This window comes from Xyrauchen texanus, chromosome 48 (assembly GCF_025860055.1).
Source record: "Xyrauchen texanus isolate HMW12.3.18 chromosome 48, RBS_HiC_50CHRs, whole genome shotgun sequence".
Taxonomy (NCBI): domain Eukaryota; kingdom Metazoa; phylum Chordata; class Actinopteri; order Cypriniformes; family Catostomidae; genus Xyrauchen; species Xyrauchen texanus.
In genome coordinates, this window is record NC_068323.1 from 9,706,626 (window position 1) to 9,725,803 (window position 19,178).

Genomic DNA, 19,178 nt, shown 5'->3' on the forward strand with positions numbered 1-19,178 from the left:
CTAAATCGGCCCGTCTTAAAATTAGGCTGAACATTGAGTTGAGTTCCGCTAGTCTAGAGTAGAATGGAACTCCTTAGAATAGAATGGAATGGAGTGTGGCAGAATTTAGAATAAAATAGAATTTAGAATGGAATAAGTTTGAAAGAAATATTTAATATTTTAAAGGAATATTCCAAGTTAAACTATAAATGCTGTCGATTCAGCTTAACTTGTATTGAACCAGGAATATTCCTTTAAAATGGATAGGAATGCAGAACAGAATATAACCGAATTTAGAAAAGGACAGAATGTTGAATATATTAATAGCATGTAAGCAATCAGCAGAATCCAGAATATAACCAAATTTAGAGTGACGTCACTTTGTACAGGCCCTGCCCACGACTGTTGATGGACACTGCCGCACCTGTACACCAATTAATAAGTGAACACTATGCAACATGTTCAACATGTTTGTTTGTTTGTGTGTGTGTGTATTTGTGTGTGTGCCAGGGGAAGAGACAGGTACTTGTTACCATGTTACTTGTTACCAATAACAATGAAAATTGTAAAACATTTTAAAATTAAAAACTTTTACAATTTAAAACATTTACACATTTTATAACATCAAATTCCAGCAACAATTGTTCATCTTACCGTCCAGAGATTTTTTGCAGTGCTTGCAGGTGAAATGAGGTGCCCAGGGTTTGTCTTGATTCCCGACAGGCATGCCGAAATATGCCTTGTAGGCCTCACACATCTTGCCAAAACTATAGTTTGCTAATATTAAATCTGTGGAGTGTATGTAAAATTCTGGCTACAACTCCATATATATATATTTGTATATGAAAACACCACATGACTTAAAAAATGGCCCTAACTTGCAAGCACCTTGTTCTTCTGTATAACCTTTTTTTTTTATTAATATTTCAGATGTATACACAAAAAAAAAATTTAACAGACCTTATTTTCAAGTAAAGGCTATCCACAATTCTTGGTGGCTTAAATTAGAAATTCTCAAGTAAAATTTAATTTGCCTTACTCAGTTTCAAGTATATTTTACTCACTTTTTGTATAAAATGATATAAACAGGCACTTGTGTAGGGCGGCTGTGGCTCAGGTGGTAGAGTGGGTCGGCCACTAATTGCAGGATTAGTGGTTTGATTCCCAGCCCACATGACTCCACATGCCGAAGTGTCCTTGGGCAAGACACTGAACCCCAAGATGCTCCCAATGGCAGGCTAGCGCCTTACATAGCAGCTCTGCCATCATTGGTGTGTGAATGGGTGAATGTGTCACAGCGTAAAGCGCTTTGAATACCGTTAAGGCTTATAAAGGTGCTATATAAGCGCAGACCATTTACCACTTCTATTGTTATAAAATTACAATTACACTAGAATAAGCAAAACTCCAGCCCTAAAACTCCTCTTTTGCCGTTTTTGGAAGTGAACAAAGACATTTAGACATTTAGTCTCTTTATGAACTAGTTTGTCTTTTAATGTCATCACCAAAACTTCTGGACACATTTGACAGCAATCTTGTCCCCAGACGTATAGCTTGTTCTCTCTTTCACACACACTGAGATCAGCCGTGACTGATGTTGACATCATAAGTAATTGTTTTGATGAGCAGATGAAATTGTTTACCAGTGTTTAGGTTGTGTAATGACGATTAGTTTGCTACATGTATGACTCTGAACAAATGGCTGAGGAACAAATAAATACACTGACAGCAGCAATTACATTTTATCCATCAGTTGTAAACTTACATAGGCTCCTTTCAGCAGAAGCCATCTGTGGGTCTGTCATTTTTTTTAGGTGTCTCCTGTTTCTGAATATAGAGAGAACAAATAAACAAGTCACACTGATAGAACTGGATATTTATATTATTATAAATATATATTTCTAAAATGTTCTGTATATTTAATGCATTTTAAAGTTACCAATAATGCCTTATAACACACATTTTGAGACCAAATCTTTTCATATACAGTATAATTATAATAATACATTACAATACTTCATTCAGTCCATATATGGTTATGTAGGTATACATATTATTTAATGTTATAATACAGTATAATGCATTTAAACATGCTCAACAACAAAGCTGATGACTTTTATCCTATTATCAAATGTTATAATGCATTATTCTCTTTAAATGTGTATCCATGACTATGTGCTATTGTATATGTGCAGTACTAATACTGTCAATTAATTCCAGTCTCTAAAACAAACTCTTAACTTTTACCAAATTTTAAGGTGTGATTTTGGCTGATTCATGCATTTCACAACCCTTCCTCTGCTTTCATACACACACATATACACACCCTCATACCAGTCTTTTCAGAGGGCATTAATGGCTGTTGTTACTGCAAACCACTGGACGTCTGGTTTTAGGGATTCAGCACTACAGCTGTTCCATCAAGCTCTTTGCTGTATATAGAGCTCCTTTTTGTGAAACCCACTCGTACATCCCATCAAAAACTGCATAATCATGTAAACTTTGGACAACAAATAAAAAACATACATCAAAGAAAAAATTATTAAAAAAGGAAATTGCTTTCACTAGTAATTAAATGTATGAGTTTAGCCTCAGTTATTTTAAATTTTTTTCATTTTGAAGACTATAAAATAAAAAACTAAAACACAGACAGTTGCCTACAATGTGTGCTCTCCATGTGAGTGTTTAAAGATGAGTTGTAACACCTGGCTTGAGGTCGCCATGGACATACAGGTTTCACATGAAGCAACAGTCATCTCAAACATGGCGGACAAAATGACCAACATCACAAAATGTGTTACTAACAAAATACACTGTTGAATACACATTGTTTAGTCCTCAATACACACGTGTCTAGCTTTTAAATCATTTTGACGATGGACACTCCAAAAAAAAAGTAATAATGACAATGGCAGCAGAATGTTTTGGTAGATCATTAAGAAATAAGTGAACATGTACTGTACTATATTGCTTTAGGTCATTCAGGGCTAAAAGACAGTAATCGTAACATTACAAACAACCATATGCAAAATAAAGGAGTAATATACTGGAAATTTAAATATATATACACTCACCTAAAGGATTATTAGGAACACCTGTTCAATTTCTCATTAATGCAATTATCTAATCAACCAATCACATGGCAGTTGCTTCAATGCATTTAGGGGTGTGGTCCTGGTCAAGACAATCTCCTGAACTCCAAACTGAATGTCAGAATGGGAAAGAAAGGTGATTTAAGCAATTTTGAGCGTGGCATGGTTGTTGGTGCCAAACGGGCCGGTCTGAGTATTTCACAATCTGCTCAGTTACTGGGATTTTCACGCACAACCATTTCTAGGGTTTACAAAAATGGTGTGAAAAGGGAAAAACATCCAGTATACGGCAGTCCTGTGGGCAAAAATGCCTTGTTGATGCTAGAGGTCAGAGGAGAATGGGCCGACTGATTCAAGCTGATAGAAGAGCAACTTTGCCTGAAATAACCACTCGTTACAACCGAGGTATGCAGCAAAGCATTTGTGAAGCCACAACACGCACAACCTTGAGGCAGATGGGCTACAACAGCAGAAGACCCCACCGGGTACCACTCATCTCCACTACAAATAGGAAAAAGAGGCTACAATTTGCAAGAGCTCACCAAAATTGGACAGTTGAAGACTGGAAAAATGTTGCCTGGTCTGATGAGTCTCGATTTCTGTTGAGACATTCAGATGGTAGAGTCAGAATTTGGCGTAAACAGAATGAGAACATGGATCCATCATGCCTTGTTACCACTGTGCAGGCTGGTGGTGGTGGTGTAATGGTGTGGGGATGTTTTCTTGGCACACTTTAGGCCCCTTAGTGCCAATTGGGCATCGTTTAAATGCCACGGCCTACCTGAGCATTGTTTCTGACCATGTCCATCCCTTTATTGCCACCATGTACCCATCCTCTGATGGCTACTTCCAGCAGGATAATGCACCATGTCACAAAGCTCGAATCATTACAAATTGGTTTCTTGAACATGACAATGAGTTCACTGTACTAAAATGGCCCCCACAGTCACCAGATCTCAACCCAATAGAGCAATATTTGGGATGTGGTGGAGCAGGAGCTTCGTGCCCTGGATGTGCATCCCACAAATCTCCATCAACTGCAAGATGCTATCCTATCAATATGGGCCAACATTTCTAAAGAATGCTTTCAGCACCTTGTTGAATCAATGCCAGGTAGAATTAAGGCAGTTCTTAAGGCGAAAGGGGCTCAAACACAGTATTAGTATGGTGTTCCTAATAATCCTTTAGGTGAGTGTATATATATCTTCACAACACTATACAATAAGTTTGTTTTTGTTTAAATTAGAATAGAATGGAATCTTTTTTTAAAGTGTGACACATTTCCTGTATTTTTCAAATTTAAATACAGTACATCTTTGCAAACCTAATTTATATTATATTTAAAATTCCAATTCTTTATTTAAAAACGTACGTTTTTGAACTATTATAAAATTGAATTACTTCATAATTATGAATATTATTAATTACATTTAAATAAATAATCATCATAATTTAACCCTGAAATGTATTAATATTGTTAATAATAATAATAATAATAATAATGTAATAAAAGCAAACCACAAACAAAGCAGTTAACAAGTCCAACTTCTGTCCATAAAGTTTAATAACAATGTGTCTATGCATTATGAATGTTAATAGCACATGTTGGAAGATATACTTACCATAGGCGAATCTGCGCAGTTTTGAAGAGGAGCAGAATTCAGGAGAAGCCAGTGTAATGTGGCCCCCTCTGCACCAGAGAGCAGGAGCTCCTGTCCTCATCTAACCACAGCTGATCAATCCACAATACACCTTCCTCTGACGCACAACAAAAACACACACACAGATCCACACACACTAGTCTATGTTCACATAAAGGACTTGTCCTGCACCGAATACACTTTCTCCTCTCTCCTTTTTAGCTGCTTTTGTCTTGCCTCTCTACCCCTCTCTACAGATAAACAAGGGTATGTCAGTTTCAAGGAGGAAACACAATCCTGTGAATTATGTAACCATTTGAACCTTGAGTGTTACTTTACTAGAGAGTGAGAACTAAAGGTTTTATAGACACTGAATAACTGTATCAAGCTTTGAAATGCAGCACTTCAAACACTCAAATGATTACAAAGGAACAGTTTTCTAAAAAACCTGAATGACTGATTGGCTGATGTTATCACAACATTAGCATTTCATATTTCACAGAATGGTTACAACTAGATTTCTTTTAGTAAATGCAAGTGGATCTCACAAGTTCAAAAGTCAATGACATGATGCTAGTGCAGTGGTGTAATAGTGTCTGGAGAGGTGGAAATTCAAATTCACAAACCCAGATGATCCACTGGCCATATTATCAAAATAATTGACTACAGGTTCATAAAATATGAAGCCTCCTTATCATGTTGAATGCCATTTATCTGTCAGTGCCACCCACTTCGAGTACGGCTTGGAAAAACCCATGTCAGGGGGTTTAATGTGCACTTGTGGAGCTCAACTCAAGAGTCTATTGCTGCGTTTGGCCTCTTTCATTGGGCCCTTTAGTGGAGACCCCAGATGCCCAGATCAGGTTACTAAAGTTGGCATTCGACATTTAGCAACCCTGTTAAACTGCACTGAGGTGGAAAATGGGGCCTTAGAAAAAGTGCAATATAGGAAGTTATTCAATTTGTAGCAGAAATAAAACCCATTGGAGTGATTTCAATCTCCTCAGTGAGGAAATGACAGAAAGCCATGCATGCATGCACTCACTCACTCTTTCTTTAGAGGCTGTATCTCGATGAAACTCTCACTGTGTGTTTAACAACGTGTCATATTATTCATAACACAAAAGCGATTAACTAAAGTGATGAAGACGATTGATTAATACGAAGCTTATAATTGTCACCACAAGCAATATTCAGTTAACATACAGTGTAAAAATCTAGTCTGGGTTTAAGAAAAATAAGACACTTTTTAGCCAATACAGATACATATAAAACGAAACCGTTTGTGCTATAACAAATTGTACATAGCTGATTTAGCAGCATCTCTGAGGCTTTCATATGTATGACCGTTTTAGCATTAAAGCGCCAGTTTGTTTTTGCAGTACCACTGACAGCCTGCTGGTGGCAGAAAAGGTCGATTTTAGGCATGAATACACAAATATACTCTGGCTAAGTTGGGAAAAGAGTGTACTGCTCACTCTATGCCAATTACTGTTTTTTTTGTAATAGCATGTGACTACATTGTTGTCGCATGACCTTATCATGTGCATGTTTAATTCAGACAGTGGAATGTAATTTAAAGCACATATGCTTACCATTGGCTACAACTTCAATGGTCACATCTAATTTTCGCAATCTACATTTTACGATGTTTTTTGTTTAGATTCGTTGACTGAACAAATGGCACCCGTGTACATAACAGTATGATGTTGAATGCAATCCGAGTCTTCCTACTCAGTTTCATTTAAGTAAATATATTAATATCAAACTAATAAAAATATTAAATATATTAAATTGTGTCAACTCTATGATTTATAATGATAAAATGATGGTTAGCAGCACAGAAATCAGCTAAATTAAAAATGTCATGACAAAATTGATTTTACATCATTTAAAAATTAAAGATATCACGACACAGTTTATTTTACATCATTCAAAATTACATACACACAAAAAAACAATCTTTAGATTCCTCTTGATTTCGACTAAAAGGCGTAGAGGAAAAAGAAAAACAAACAATTTGATGATGGTTTGACTGACTCTTTCTCAGTCCCGCAGAGACCCAAGTCATTTCTTTCGCAACTTAAAATACAAACCGTGAATGCTGAGCACCGTTTCTGAACTTCTTGGCATAAAATTATTAAGTGCCCTTGTATGTAAAAACAGTCTGATGTGTGTTTTACTGGTGGAGGATGGTGTGGAGGTGTTTGTCCTGGTCGTCTTGGAGGTTACGAGATGACTGGAGTATGTGTGTTACTGAGGGGGTAAGGGGATGCCACGGGGGTCTGTGACCTGCCCTTCCTGTAGGTTTTTGACGAGCTGGGCGAGCCAGCGTTTGGTGGTGGAGTCATCCTTTAGCACTTGAGCGAATGTGGTGTCCTTTAGCTGATCAGGCAGGCACTGACGCAGAGCTTCTCTTGCTCTGAGATAGAGAGAAAGAGAGAGAATTATACACCACTGTACAGTGTACAAGTCTAACACTTTTTGACTAATGTATTTCAGTTACTTAAAAACGTTCAGTTTTTTTATATATATATATATATATAATTTTGTTGAGATTACACGCAATTCTCTGTGGCATCCACACACAAGGAGGTTAACCCAACGTGACTCTACCCACCCTAGCAACCAGGCCAATTGGTTGCTCAGGAAGGCCGACTGGAGTCACTCAACCTTTCTGAATTATAAGGTTTATGCACCTTCTACAGGTTAGAAAAGAGTCAGAGAAACTAAAGAATAAGAAAATAGGACACAACTGTTGCAGGTGGGCACTCTGCCTGAAGTTTTTTGTTAAATAAATACCTGGAGTTGTCAGAAAGTCGTAAATAACAGCGCACAACGTGTTTCAGTAGGCGAGCGGAAGGCTCCTTAGACAACTGAAGAACCATCTTCCCCTGCAAGACACAAGCAAAAAAACATCAGAAACACCACCAAACAACAATTCACGTTTCCAGAAATGCATATAGCCAACCAATCAAAAAGCTCTGAATAAACACCGGCAATAAGAAATGTCCAACATTATTAACAAAGTTTATCAGTCAGAAAAAAGCATGAACAATATTGAAAGCACCAGTATCATGGCGACGTGTGAAAAGCGTTCGTAAGTCTGGCAGATATAAGCAAGGCCCGTGTCGTCCAGAAGGATCTTCTGAAGTATGAACGTTGCCACCTGAAAAGAACACGTATGATTAAGATCATGCTAGAAAAGAGGGGAAAAATGTCTATCCTGCAGAATCTTGGATACATGTTGCAACACAGCAAAAAAGATGCGAGATGGAACTTGGTTACAATTTTGTAGCTTGAAAACAACGTTTTAATGTACCAGGATTTGTGGTGAAAAGTGAAAAGCATATTATTGTCATACCGTCTTGGAAAGCTCGCTGCCAGACTCCATGATGCGCAGACAGAGAGGTATGATTTCTGTGGTCAACAGGAAGTTGATCACCTCCTGTTCGTCTGTTTTCACAAGCGCACCTACAAAACCACACACATGAGATTTTATCCTCTCCAATTCCCATATTCTTGAACGTATCTGTAGGTCAACGTTCTCTGATGTGTGTTATACCTTCTGTATTAATCAGTTTACTCACCGATGACCCCGAGACTTGTGAGCCGCAGGTATTCAAAGGGTCGAGTTTTACTGACCGTGTGCAGGAAGGGATACAGAAACAGAGGGATATGAGCTGCCAGGAAAGCAGAGCTGAAAAGGAAAGAGAATAATTAAGAGGAAAACCAATACAAACGGCCTTCAATTTTAACAGATGCCATGTCTTCTGAAGTATAAACATTGCCAACATCTTATTCTTGTGAGTACAGAAAGAGAGTTACCGAGTCTCTACGTGGGACGCCACACACTGCAGCAGTGCTAAAGCGTTACATACTCGATTAGACTGATGTGCTGTCAGTGTTGGAGGGTTTATGGATGGGTATATGTTCACAATCTCCTATAAAATAAAAGAAGAAAATACACAGCAACCCCTTAGTACACTAGGGTAGAAGAGGAAAAAGCATTGCCTTATGCGCTGAAACAACTGGTGCAGAACAATATGGAATAATACAAAACAATGCAAACACCATTAAATCATAATCTGATCTACTTATTTGTTACTCTGCAACTGCAAGACAAGCAGAGATGCACCTGAAGTAGAGCCGCTATGGTACCACATGAGTGCCACAGCATCGGTGCAAGATCCGTCACAGACTCCCTCTTCTTGCTGAGCTCCAGCAGGGCATTCTCTCGTGTTTCAGGGCTGGAGAGCTCGTTGATCCACTGATAGATCTTTTCACGGTCCACCTGAGCAAGTCCCGCCGTGGTTACGGTCTATGAGGAGAGAGAGAGATGTACAGATGAAAATGGGATTTTCTGTTCGATACAGAAGGTGAAAGTATAACATACAGGGCTACTGAAAAGGCACCTTTTACCTTTTACAAAACGTATGAGTCTACCATGCTTTATTAATGCCGTTCACATTTTTAAAAAACACATATTTATTCATTTTAATTTAAGAAAATATTTTTTTCCTACAATGTTTATTTTGATAATAATAACAATACTTTATTTATTAAATTAATTCATAAAAATATCAATGATATTAGATATATAATCATAAATAAATATATACAGTATGTATAAATAATAATCTGAAAGAAAGATTTTTAAATATAAATTTTCCATTTGTTTTTCATTCTAATATTTGTATTTAACTTTCCTTCTATTTGTACATACCTACCTATACATTTGAATAAAATTCAATATAACTATTTATATTTCATGTATTTTTCATTTTAATATTTATTTATTATTTGTACCTAATTTGAAAAAAATTAATTAAATCTGAACCTACTTAATTTAATATTTACAATAAATACACAACATTTATAAATACTAAAAATGTATATAAAATATCAAATACATTTTCTAAATATTTTTTATTTTAATATTTTTATTTATTGACTTTCTACCCATTTGTACCGACATATTTTTAATAACTTTTCAATTACATTTGAACTCATTTTGATATTATTTACAAAAAAGGTATTACATTAAACTTATAATAAAATAAGTCAAAACTAATTTTAAAGAAACATTACATTTTTACCTATTAATTTTATTTACAATAAATATATTACATTTAAAATATAATAAACAAATTGTTTATTGAAATATCAAATCAATGTTTTATATAAATATTAATATTTCCAAAAATATTTTGCTTTATTATTTTTATTTATTAACTTTCCAAATATTTTTACCTACTAAGTTTAATTAAACTGATTACATTTTTACAAATTAACTTTAATGTAATATACAATAAATACATTTCATTTATAAATAATATTAGAATGAATATTGTATTAAAATAATAAAAAATCAATATCTATTCATATACATTTTTAAATGTATTCTTTATTTAAATATCCTTTATTGTTGTAACTACTAATTTTCATAAAATTAGAACATCATTTTTTATATATATTCATTTTAACAATAAATATATTATATTACATTTATAACATTATAAGTAAATATATAAAATACATACATTTTACATTGTATTTTTTCATTTTAATATTTATTATTTAACTTTCCACCTATTTGTACCTACTTTTACAGTTTTGTATGATTGGTGTTCTGATAAAAGCATATTACTACTAATATAGAGAAACACTTTATAATAAAGATGTATTTGGTAACATCAATAAATGCAGTAGGTATCGAACCAACCAATGAACAATATATTTTACAGTATTTATTAATGGATAAAGTTAATTTGAAAACTTACAATTGTTTATTGCAAGTTCATTTTAGTTCATACTGCATTAAATGTTAACATACTGTGTGTGCCTGAACAGTGGGAATATATGTATAAAGTACTGCAGCTTTCCAAACATGATATATGATGTACATTTGTATTAGTATCACATTTATAACTACTGAAACTAAAACAACCACGTTTACCATCTGAAACTCAAACCAAAGACTCAATATGACTGCATTACTGCACAGTTAAGCACACTTTAACAATTATTCACCCAGAAATTAAGATAATTATATGAATATAATGGCATAAACAAGGCAGTAAATATGTTTTAGTGAATCACCATAGTAACTGACTACATTAGCTTTAGCCGCTTTAGCTCTTACAGTCCTCACACAAAGACCATCCCAAACTCACCGCTCCTGTAGCCAACATCCTCCCTATCACTTGACTGTGATCTCCAGAGTAAATATGAGCAGCAGGTTTAAAAATATCGAGAAATAAATCGGGTTTACATGAGCAGAGATGCTAACAGACAACAGACCGCCTTCCGCTCCTGCTACTTCTTCTGTTTGAGTAGAACGCGGGTAATTACGGATCACGTGCTCATTACTGCCCTCTATAGACTTTATTCAGAATAGCACCATGCGTAATATTTGGCGGGAATGAAAATGAGGCTGGAAAAGATCGAATTTACGCTCTATACCACGCGTATAAATGTCCTAGGTCACATCTGATGAACTAGTGTTGTCTGCTGGAATCTTTTGGAAAGTTGTTTTTTCAATGTTTCATCATGTGAGCCTAGAAACCTACAATAGAGGTCTGCACAGGCCTTACAATGAAACCTGACCCATACCTGAGACCCTAACCGGCCGAACCCCTTCAGATTTTAAGCTCAACCCGAACCCGAAATGACTTACTATCTAATTTCTTCTCCTAGTAAGTACTGTTGCATTAGGCTGTTTAATTTAAGCACATAGGCAACATTTTTAACTGTACTGAAACAGTAAACATACACAGTTTTAACAAGGCACAGCAACCCCTTAGTACACTAGAGTAGAAGAGGAAAAAGCATTGCCTTATGCGCTGAAACAACTGGTGCAGAACAATATGGAATAATACAAAACAATGCAACAGTTCCATCTTTACAGCTTGAACTTGTTCAGATTGATGAATCTTTATGACAACAGTGCAAAAAAAAGTCTACATTCTGCGCAAAGAATGAAACAGAGCACAGGTGTCTCAACATGCGTTTTTGACAAGTTGAAGTTGTTGTTTTTTTATCCGCCTTTTCTCCCAATTTGAAATGCCTAATTCCCACTACTTAGTAGGTCCTCGTGGTGGCGCGGTTACTCACCTCAATCCAGGTGGCGGAGGACATGTCTCAGTTGCCTCCGTTTCTGAGACAGTCAATCCACACATCTATCACGTGACTCATTGTGCATGACACCGCTGAGACTCTAAGCGTGTGGAGGCTCATGCTACGCTCCGTGATCCACACACAACTTACACACCCCATTGAGAGCAAGAACCACTAATCGTAACCAGGCCCGGATTACCCAATGGGCATTATGGGCATTATGGGCACGGGCCCAGGGGCCCATGCGCACTTGGGGCCCAAGCGAGGGGAAGATTTTTCCGAAAACGGAGCGTATATTTGCACTACGTGCCGGCCCGGTGCCTGTCTTCTTAGCAAAAAGACGCTCGACACAAAATAACTACTGTAGCGTAAGGCGTGAGGTGCATGATGGTAGCTTTTGACGCGTTCGGCCAGAGTTCGAATCCGCCTTTTGCCGAACTTCGCTCTTCTCCCTTTTCCCAACACATGCAGGTACTTACTGCTGGTGGTGACACGTACTGCGTGCATTTGAGCAACACTGGCAACAAAACTAGCACTAGTGTAATTGCTAAATAAGTCAATTGCCATTATGCAACGTTTTAGAATAGTATGAATTAGCAGAATATCCAGTGTTATGAAAACAGTAGGTCAACATAACTACAATGCATTCTTTAATTCCCTGTCTTATTCTGCCCTCTGGCATATCGAAATTAATACAAACCTTAACATAAAGAGACGGACAGTGTTATTAACAGACAGTAAAAATCATACTAATAATACTATGTAAAAAAATCTGATGAGCCCAGAATATAAACTCAACGTGTTTAATTACACGTTATAAGCATTGCCGAATACACTCAAATGAGATCGACTCAGAAAAGACGTCAATAAATGCACGCGTCACCTGCTACATCCTCTTTGTTGCATGCACAAATTATGATCACTAATACAAAATACAACATTTTATTCACAAAAATGTCTCTATTTGTAGAAATTGCTGCACATTCGTTGAATTCTGAATTTTGCACACAAAAGTTGAAAGCAATTTGTTTGTGAGAACATATCTATTGTTAGAAGAACATATCTGCAACATTTATCAAGTTCACGGATAATTGTGCGTGCATCTGATCTATTAAATTAGTATTATTAATCATTATGATACTAAAATCATAATAAAGTATGTATACTACAAAAAATCAGATGAGTCCAGAATATGAACGTAACGCGTTTAATTTCACGTTAAGTATTTTCCTCCCATATAAAACATTATAAGAAGCTAAATGTGGCTTTATGCATATTAGAATGTCCCCTTATTATGTCAAAATAACGACTTATTATTATATTGAAATAACGAGATAAGTTATTTTTCTTCCTCTTTTTCACCTTAAAAATGAACTTAGAACAACACAAACACAAAAGCGCCTCAGTGCACTGTCACTGATGGCCATTGAATCTCAGCTGGTCATGGACTTGGATTTTGATGACATTGTAACTGAGTTTGCTAACAGGAAAGCCAGGAAGAAGTCTTTTAAGGGCAGCCGGAGAGAGGAGAGGAGGAGAGACAGACAGACAGACAAAAAAGTGAGGAGAGGAGGAGAAAGAAAGACAGACAGACAGACAGACAGACCCTGAGGAGAGAAGGAGAGGATGAGACAGACAGCCCCTGAGGAGAGGAGGAGAAAGACAGACAGACAGCCCCTGAGGAGAGGAGGAGAGCATGAGACAGACAGACAGACCCTGAGGAGAGGATGAGACAGACAGCCCCTGAGGAGAGGATGAGACAGACAGCCCCTGAGGAGAGGAGGAGAGGATGAGACAGACAGCCCCTGAGGAGAGGAGGAGAGGATGAGACAGACAGCCCCTGAGGAGAGGAGGAGAAAGACAGACCCTGAGACTGAGGAGAGGAGGAGAAAGACAGACAGACAGCCCCTGAGGAGAGGAGGAGAGCATGAGACAGACAGACAGACCCTGAGGAGAGGATGAGACAGACAGCCCCTGAGGAGAGGATGAGACAGACAGCCCCTGAGGAGAGGAGGAGAGGATGAGACAGACAGCCCCTGAGGAGAGGATGAGACAGACAGCCCCTGAGGAGAGGATGAGACAGACAGCCCCTGAGGAGAGGAGGAGAGGATGAGACAGACAGCCCCTGAGGAGAGGAGGAGAGGATGAGACAGACAGCCCCTGAGGAGAGGAGGAGAGGATGAGACAGACAGCCCCTGAGGAGAGGAGGAGAAAGACAGACCCTGAGACTGAGGAGAGGAGGAGAAAGACAGACCCTGAGACTGAGGAGAGGAGGAGAAAGACAGACAGATAGACAGACAGCCCCTGAGGAGAGCATGAGACAGACAGACAGACCCTGAGGAGAGGAGGAGGTATTGTGTGTGTGTGTGTGTGTGTGTGTGTGTGTGTGTGAGAGAGAGAGAGAGAACAACTTACATGAAATATAGTATTATCAAAAAAAACAAAAACAAGCTGCTTTATTTTACATTTGATTTCCATTTACATTTAGGGCATTTGGCAGATGCTTTTATCCAAAGCGACTTACATGTAGTACAGTTGTCAATAGTTGGACAGGTCATACACCAGCAATTGTAATTTGTATTGTAAGCAACCAATATTATACCATAATACTTACAGCATCATGTAATGTGTCTACTACCATTTCACTATCATTCAATCATCAAACAAATAATTTTTTTAGTATAAAGAAGAGAGAGTATAAAGAAGAGTAAAAAAGTTGAGTTAAGATGATCTATACTGTTTGCATCCTTTTCATCACAGGAAGAGGAGAGGGGGAGAGAGACAAAGAGCGGCAGCCCCTGTAGAGCCGAGGAGTAGAGGACAGGAGAGGAGGAGAGAGACAGACAGGAAAGCTACATTAATGGGTGTGTGTACGTGTTTGTGTGTTAATTATGGAAGAATTTGATTCATATAACTGGATTGGTAAAGGTGAGGCACTATGTGCTTGCATATGCCAGCTAGTTGCTCGCTATAGGTGTTATCAGCAAATAGTATCCAAAAATACAAAAGCTTGATTGTGTGGGTGGGGTGGGGGGCCCTACAAGACATTGTGCCCAGGGGCCTCTGAATTCTTAATCCGGGCCTGTTCATAACCACGAGGAGGTTACCCCATGTGACTCTACCCTCCCTAGTAAATGGGCCAATTTGGTTGCTTAGGAGACCTGGCTGGAGTCACTCAGCACACCCTGGATTCGAACTCGCAACTCCAGTGGTGGTAGTCAGCGTCAATACTGCTTGTGCTACCAAATTTTTTTTATTTGACATGGTGTTTAAAATGTGCTGGTCCTGTGAGAGATGCGGTGCAAATGTAAAAGACATGCATCCATCATGCATTTAAACAACAAAACACGTTCGCAGTGAAAGGCCCCTAACTCCGTTTACACGTGTCTGTGACTGTGAGTGAGAGGGTATGCACGAAACAAGTTCGGTAATCCTGTTTATTTTTTCATTGATTGCAAACCCAAACCCGATGTCCTACTTGAAACCCATCAGGCACGGGTCAGGTTGCAGACCTCTAGCATACAACCCATTGACTGTACTTCTATCCTTCAACGCCTCATTTTAATTCACGTCAAAAATCTAATATGGTGCTACTCTGACGTCCATATATTTGATACGCTGGTCTACTCAACGCCAGCACTCCGACTTCGATACGGCGATCATCCAAATGGCGTAAATTATGGTTTCTTCGCAGGTTTTCTTTAAGCTGTAGGGTCGTTCCCAACAGAGTTTTCAAAAAAATAAAGACAAGCTCTGAGTTTTTGAGCCCCACGCTTTTCATCCAGCCGAAGCTCTTGCAAGAGTTAAACAGGGATGGCCATTTCTGGAACGCAACCTGGCTCACAGGCAATACTCTAATATACAGTCCATAACATTAGGCATAAAAAAATTATATATATATATATATATATATATATATATATATGTACCTCATATCATATAATAATAATACATATACAGGATGAGGTTGGCACATTTGTTTAGGCCTAGGTGTCACATTTATTCAGACGATGTCCCAATTGACTATTTATTACAAAATGTGTTCATTTGTTTTTTAACCATAATTATTTCCAAAATAGTTTATTTTCTCTCTATATATTGTAAAATATAGCCCTCTATATAGTAGAAGTACTGTATATATAATTTCAATTTCAATTATATATTTTATAATTAATTATATATTTATTTGAGAAAAGTATTATAATAAATATGTGTATAGGTAAATAAAAAACCTGTTGTAAAAAAAATATGTTAAATAAAAGTGCTTTACCATGAGACAAAAGGCTGATTATTTCTCGGTTTGTGTTAGAAGGGGTATGAAAGAGCATAAAGTTGTGCTAATCTTATACATTTTTTGCCACTGACTGGATCATTTATTCCCAGACACATCAATGCATTTTTTTAATGTTACGCAACTGTTTGGGAGGTTTTCAAGAGTCATTTATTAAGAATGTCTGCCTTACCAGGAGCAACACATTGCCCTGAAGTGCTACTGAGAAACCAAGTCTATTATCACCTTACACTAATGGTCATTTTAATGGAATATATACAAACACATCATAACGCCAGATCTGTAGCTATTTAGTGTCAGAATCTCTAAATATCTTGATATGTCTGTTAGAAATTCTGCATTAACAAAGACGTCCATAAACCCCCAAACCTTTGGAAGGGTCTGGCCAATGGTTGACGAAAAAACCCTCCCAAAATGTGGATGTTTATATGTGAAGGCATGAGAATAATTGCTAACTGACCTAGATCCAATCCATAGGGCAGGTTAATTAATCTAGAAGAACGATCGCAAAATAGGATGGTTTAAAGGCTCCACTTTTTGGTAACATGGGGAGTCAGTATAGAGCTTGTAATCTCTTGCTGCCATGGCACAGATAGTGGAATATGTACCCAATTATGTAGCAAGGAGGTAAGACAAACAGAGATGGGAATTAAAGATAAAAAGAATGTTTGGGAATTTTTGTTAAAGGAATATTCTGGGTCCAATACAAGTTCAACATAATTTGTGGCATAATGTTGATTAACACACACACACACACATACACACACACACACACACACACACGTGTATAAATATTGACAATGAAGAGTTTTCCACTAGAAAGTAACTAAAGTAGTGACGCTGCGTTCAGTAGTGTTACTGTAGTTCAGCGGTTTTAAAAAGAGTTTAGTCATTCCAGTAACAAACTACTTTTCCACGAGAACTATTTTAAATGTCATATTGTATTGCACTCATAAGAAAATTTGGTTACATTGTTTGCTCATTCAAAAACCTTATTTTTTGTGACATAAAACTTTTACCACTCATTATTTCCACACGCAAATGGGCTTGCTATTCGTCACAAATGTTTGCCAGACATTTGCAGCTCTACTGACAAACACTTTTATGGCAAACCTGTGGCAACAATGAAGAGTTTGTCACAAAGCTCATTTGCATGTAAAAACAATTAGTGGGGAATTTGCAGCAAGTTTTCTAGAACTCACCATTTCTAGGGTGGGGCCGGGTTGTGATTATACACACCCTGTCCCTTATCAGGCTAATTAAGCCTCGGAGAGGGATAAAGGCCATGGCAGACGGTGGTGCGACGAGAGAGATACAGTTTACGGACATGTCAGTCATGTGTGTTTGTGTATTCTGATTTAAGTGTTATATTAAACTATTATTTGTATCGTCAAGCCGGTTCTCGCCTCCTCCTTCCCATTGATCCCTTTACAGGGTGGCTCTGATTTAATTATAAAATTTGTAATTTGATTATTATGTATTAAAGAATTTCCCCTGTAAGTACTGTAGCTTCAAATTAGTTAGCTAGAAACTTTTAGGGTCTTTTGTTTAACTTTGTAGCCTGAAGTGTAGCAAAATACTTTTAAAATAAGTACCCTTACAAAAATTGAGAGTTCGCTGCAAACTTGTGGCAAATTGTCCATTGTTGCCAAAGGTTTGCTGCAGGTTCACCAATACCAGTGAAGAGCTGCAAACTTCTGGCAAACATTTGCGGCAAATTATAAGCTAAAGTACGGCAAGTTTGCAGATAGTTTGTTTTCTTGTAAGGGTAGCTTAATGTAGTGCAACTACTGTAAATTATGAGTAGCTTTTAGCTTGCCAAGCTAGTTTCAAAATTGCTTGCCCAACACTGCTATACACTATAGTCTTGAATTAATAATTTAATAAGTGTCATTTAGAAAGGTTTGTTAATAGCTGCTGTTTCCTTTGTTTCAGGCAGCACAGAAACTGCCCAGAGGCACACTAGATGCAATTAAAAGGTACTGTTCCTCAGTTCTGTAATGCTTAAACAGAATTAACCCATGCGTGTGTTGTCATGTTATGTTTTCCAACCATCAGTCTGCAGACAATAAATGTCACCGGGGCATTAAGGAACATTCTGTATCATGTTAAACCAGTTTAAGAACTTGATTAATGTGAAAACAAGCCATGAAACACAAAGAGAAACAGGAAAGACAGAAGAATTGGCATATATTTGCAGACATGGGCCTGACAAAACACTCCAACACATTCAACCTGCTTTCAAGGCAAACATTCTCCTTTGTGGAAGGTAGTTAAGGAATAGGGACATGCCATGAGGGTCTACTAGTCCTTGTCCATTACCTGACTAGTAAATTTTAAAAAATGTATCCCTTTGAAGGCACCACCTCTGATTTTGAAAGTATGTCGTTTTGCATATCCCCATTACAGAATGGATCAATTCATAACAGTATTGGCAAAAACACACATTTGCATTGGCAAAATAACGCACATCTTTGCATAGCAGCTGATGCCGAATGCCCCAAATCTGGCTAAAAGTATCTTGAGCTATTTTAAATCAAATGATTAATTAGACAAAAATGGAAACCTGCATTTAGATGCACAGGTAGCAGCAAAATCATTGGAAACCGCAGCATATGGAGCTCACTACAATGTCATTATTAACCTGAAGGACAGACACTTCATTTAGGGCTGCTGTGAGTAAAAATATTCAAAGAGCATTGTTTTAAGATCAAGGTTCCCATGATTTCTTTTCTGCCCCAAATTTATGAAAGCACACATTAAGTGATATGAAACTTGTTTTAAGGAACTCACAAATGCCAAATAATAGCCCCTCTGAAATATTCGTGATAATGGTGTTTTTGTGTGATTTTTGTGGTTTGTTGGTTCTGAAGCGTGAATGTCTGCGCTGTTGGAGGCCACAGAGAATGCCAGTGCAGTACTGGAGACTGCAAACCACAGAAAATAATGTCATAGTCAGACTCAAACTCACAGCAGAGAGAATTAATGTGTGTGTATATATATATATATATATATATATATATATATATATACACACACTCACCTAAAGGATTATTA

General features: G+C 37.3%; 1 protein-coding gene across 1 annotated transcript; it reads right to left on the bottom strand.

Moving 5' to 3' along the window:
• Positions 1-6,622: 6,622 nt before the first annotated feature.
• LOC127639913 (CCR4-NOT transcription complex subunit 9) lies at positions 6,623-11,038 on the bottom strand. The gene is made up of 8 exons (XM_052122248.1): positions 10,888-11,038; positions 8,850-9,032; positions 8,540-8,655; positions 8,302-8,411; positions 8,076-8,185; positions 7,782-7,880; positions 7,514-7,605; positions 6,623-7,133 (listed from the first exon to the last, which is right to left on the bottom strand). Exons 1-8 carry the CDS (start codon positions 10,903-10,905, stop codon positions 6,965-6,967), a joined length of 897 nt encoding a protein of 298 aa, XP_051978208.1. The 5' UTR covers positions 10,906-11,038; the 3' UTR covers positions 6,623-6,964.
• Positions 11,039-19,178: the final 8,140 nt, after the last annotated feature.

Coding starts and splice junctions, on each gene's coding strand:
- LOC127639913 (XM_052122248.1), bottom strand. Junction 8,412..8,539: donor GCGTCCCACGTAGAGACTCG/GTAACTCTCTTT, acceptor TTTCCTTTTCAG/CTCTGCTTTCCTGGCAGCTC. Junction 7,881..8,075: donor GCAGCGAGCTTTCCAAGACG/GTATGACAATAA, acceptor TGTTCTTTTCAG/GTGGCAACGTTCATACTTCA.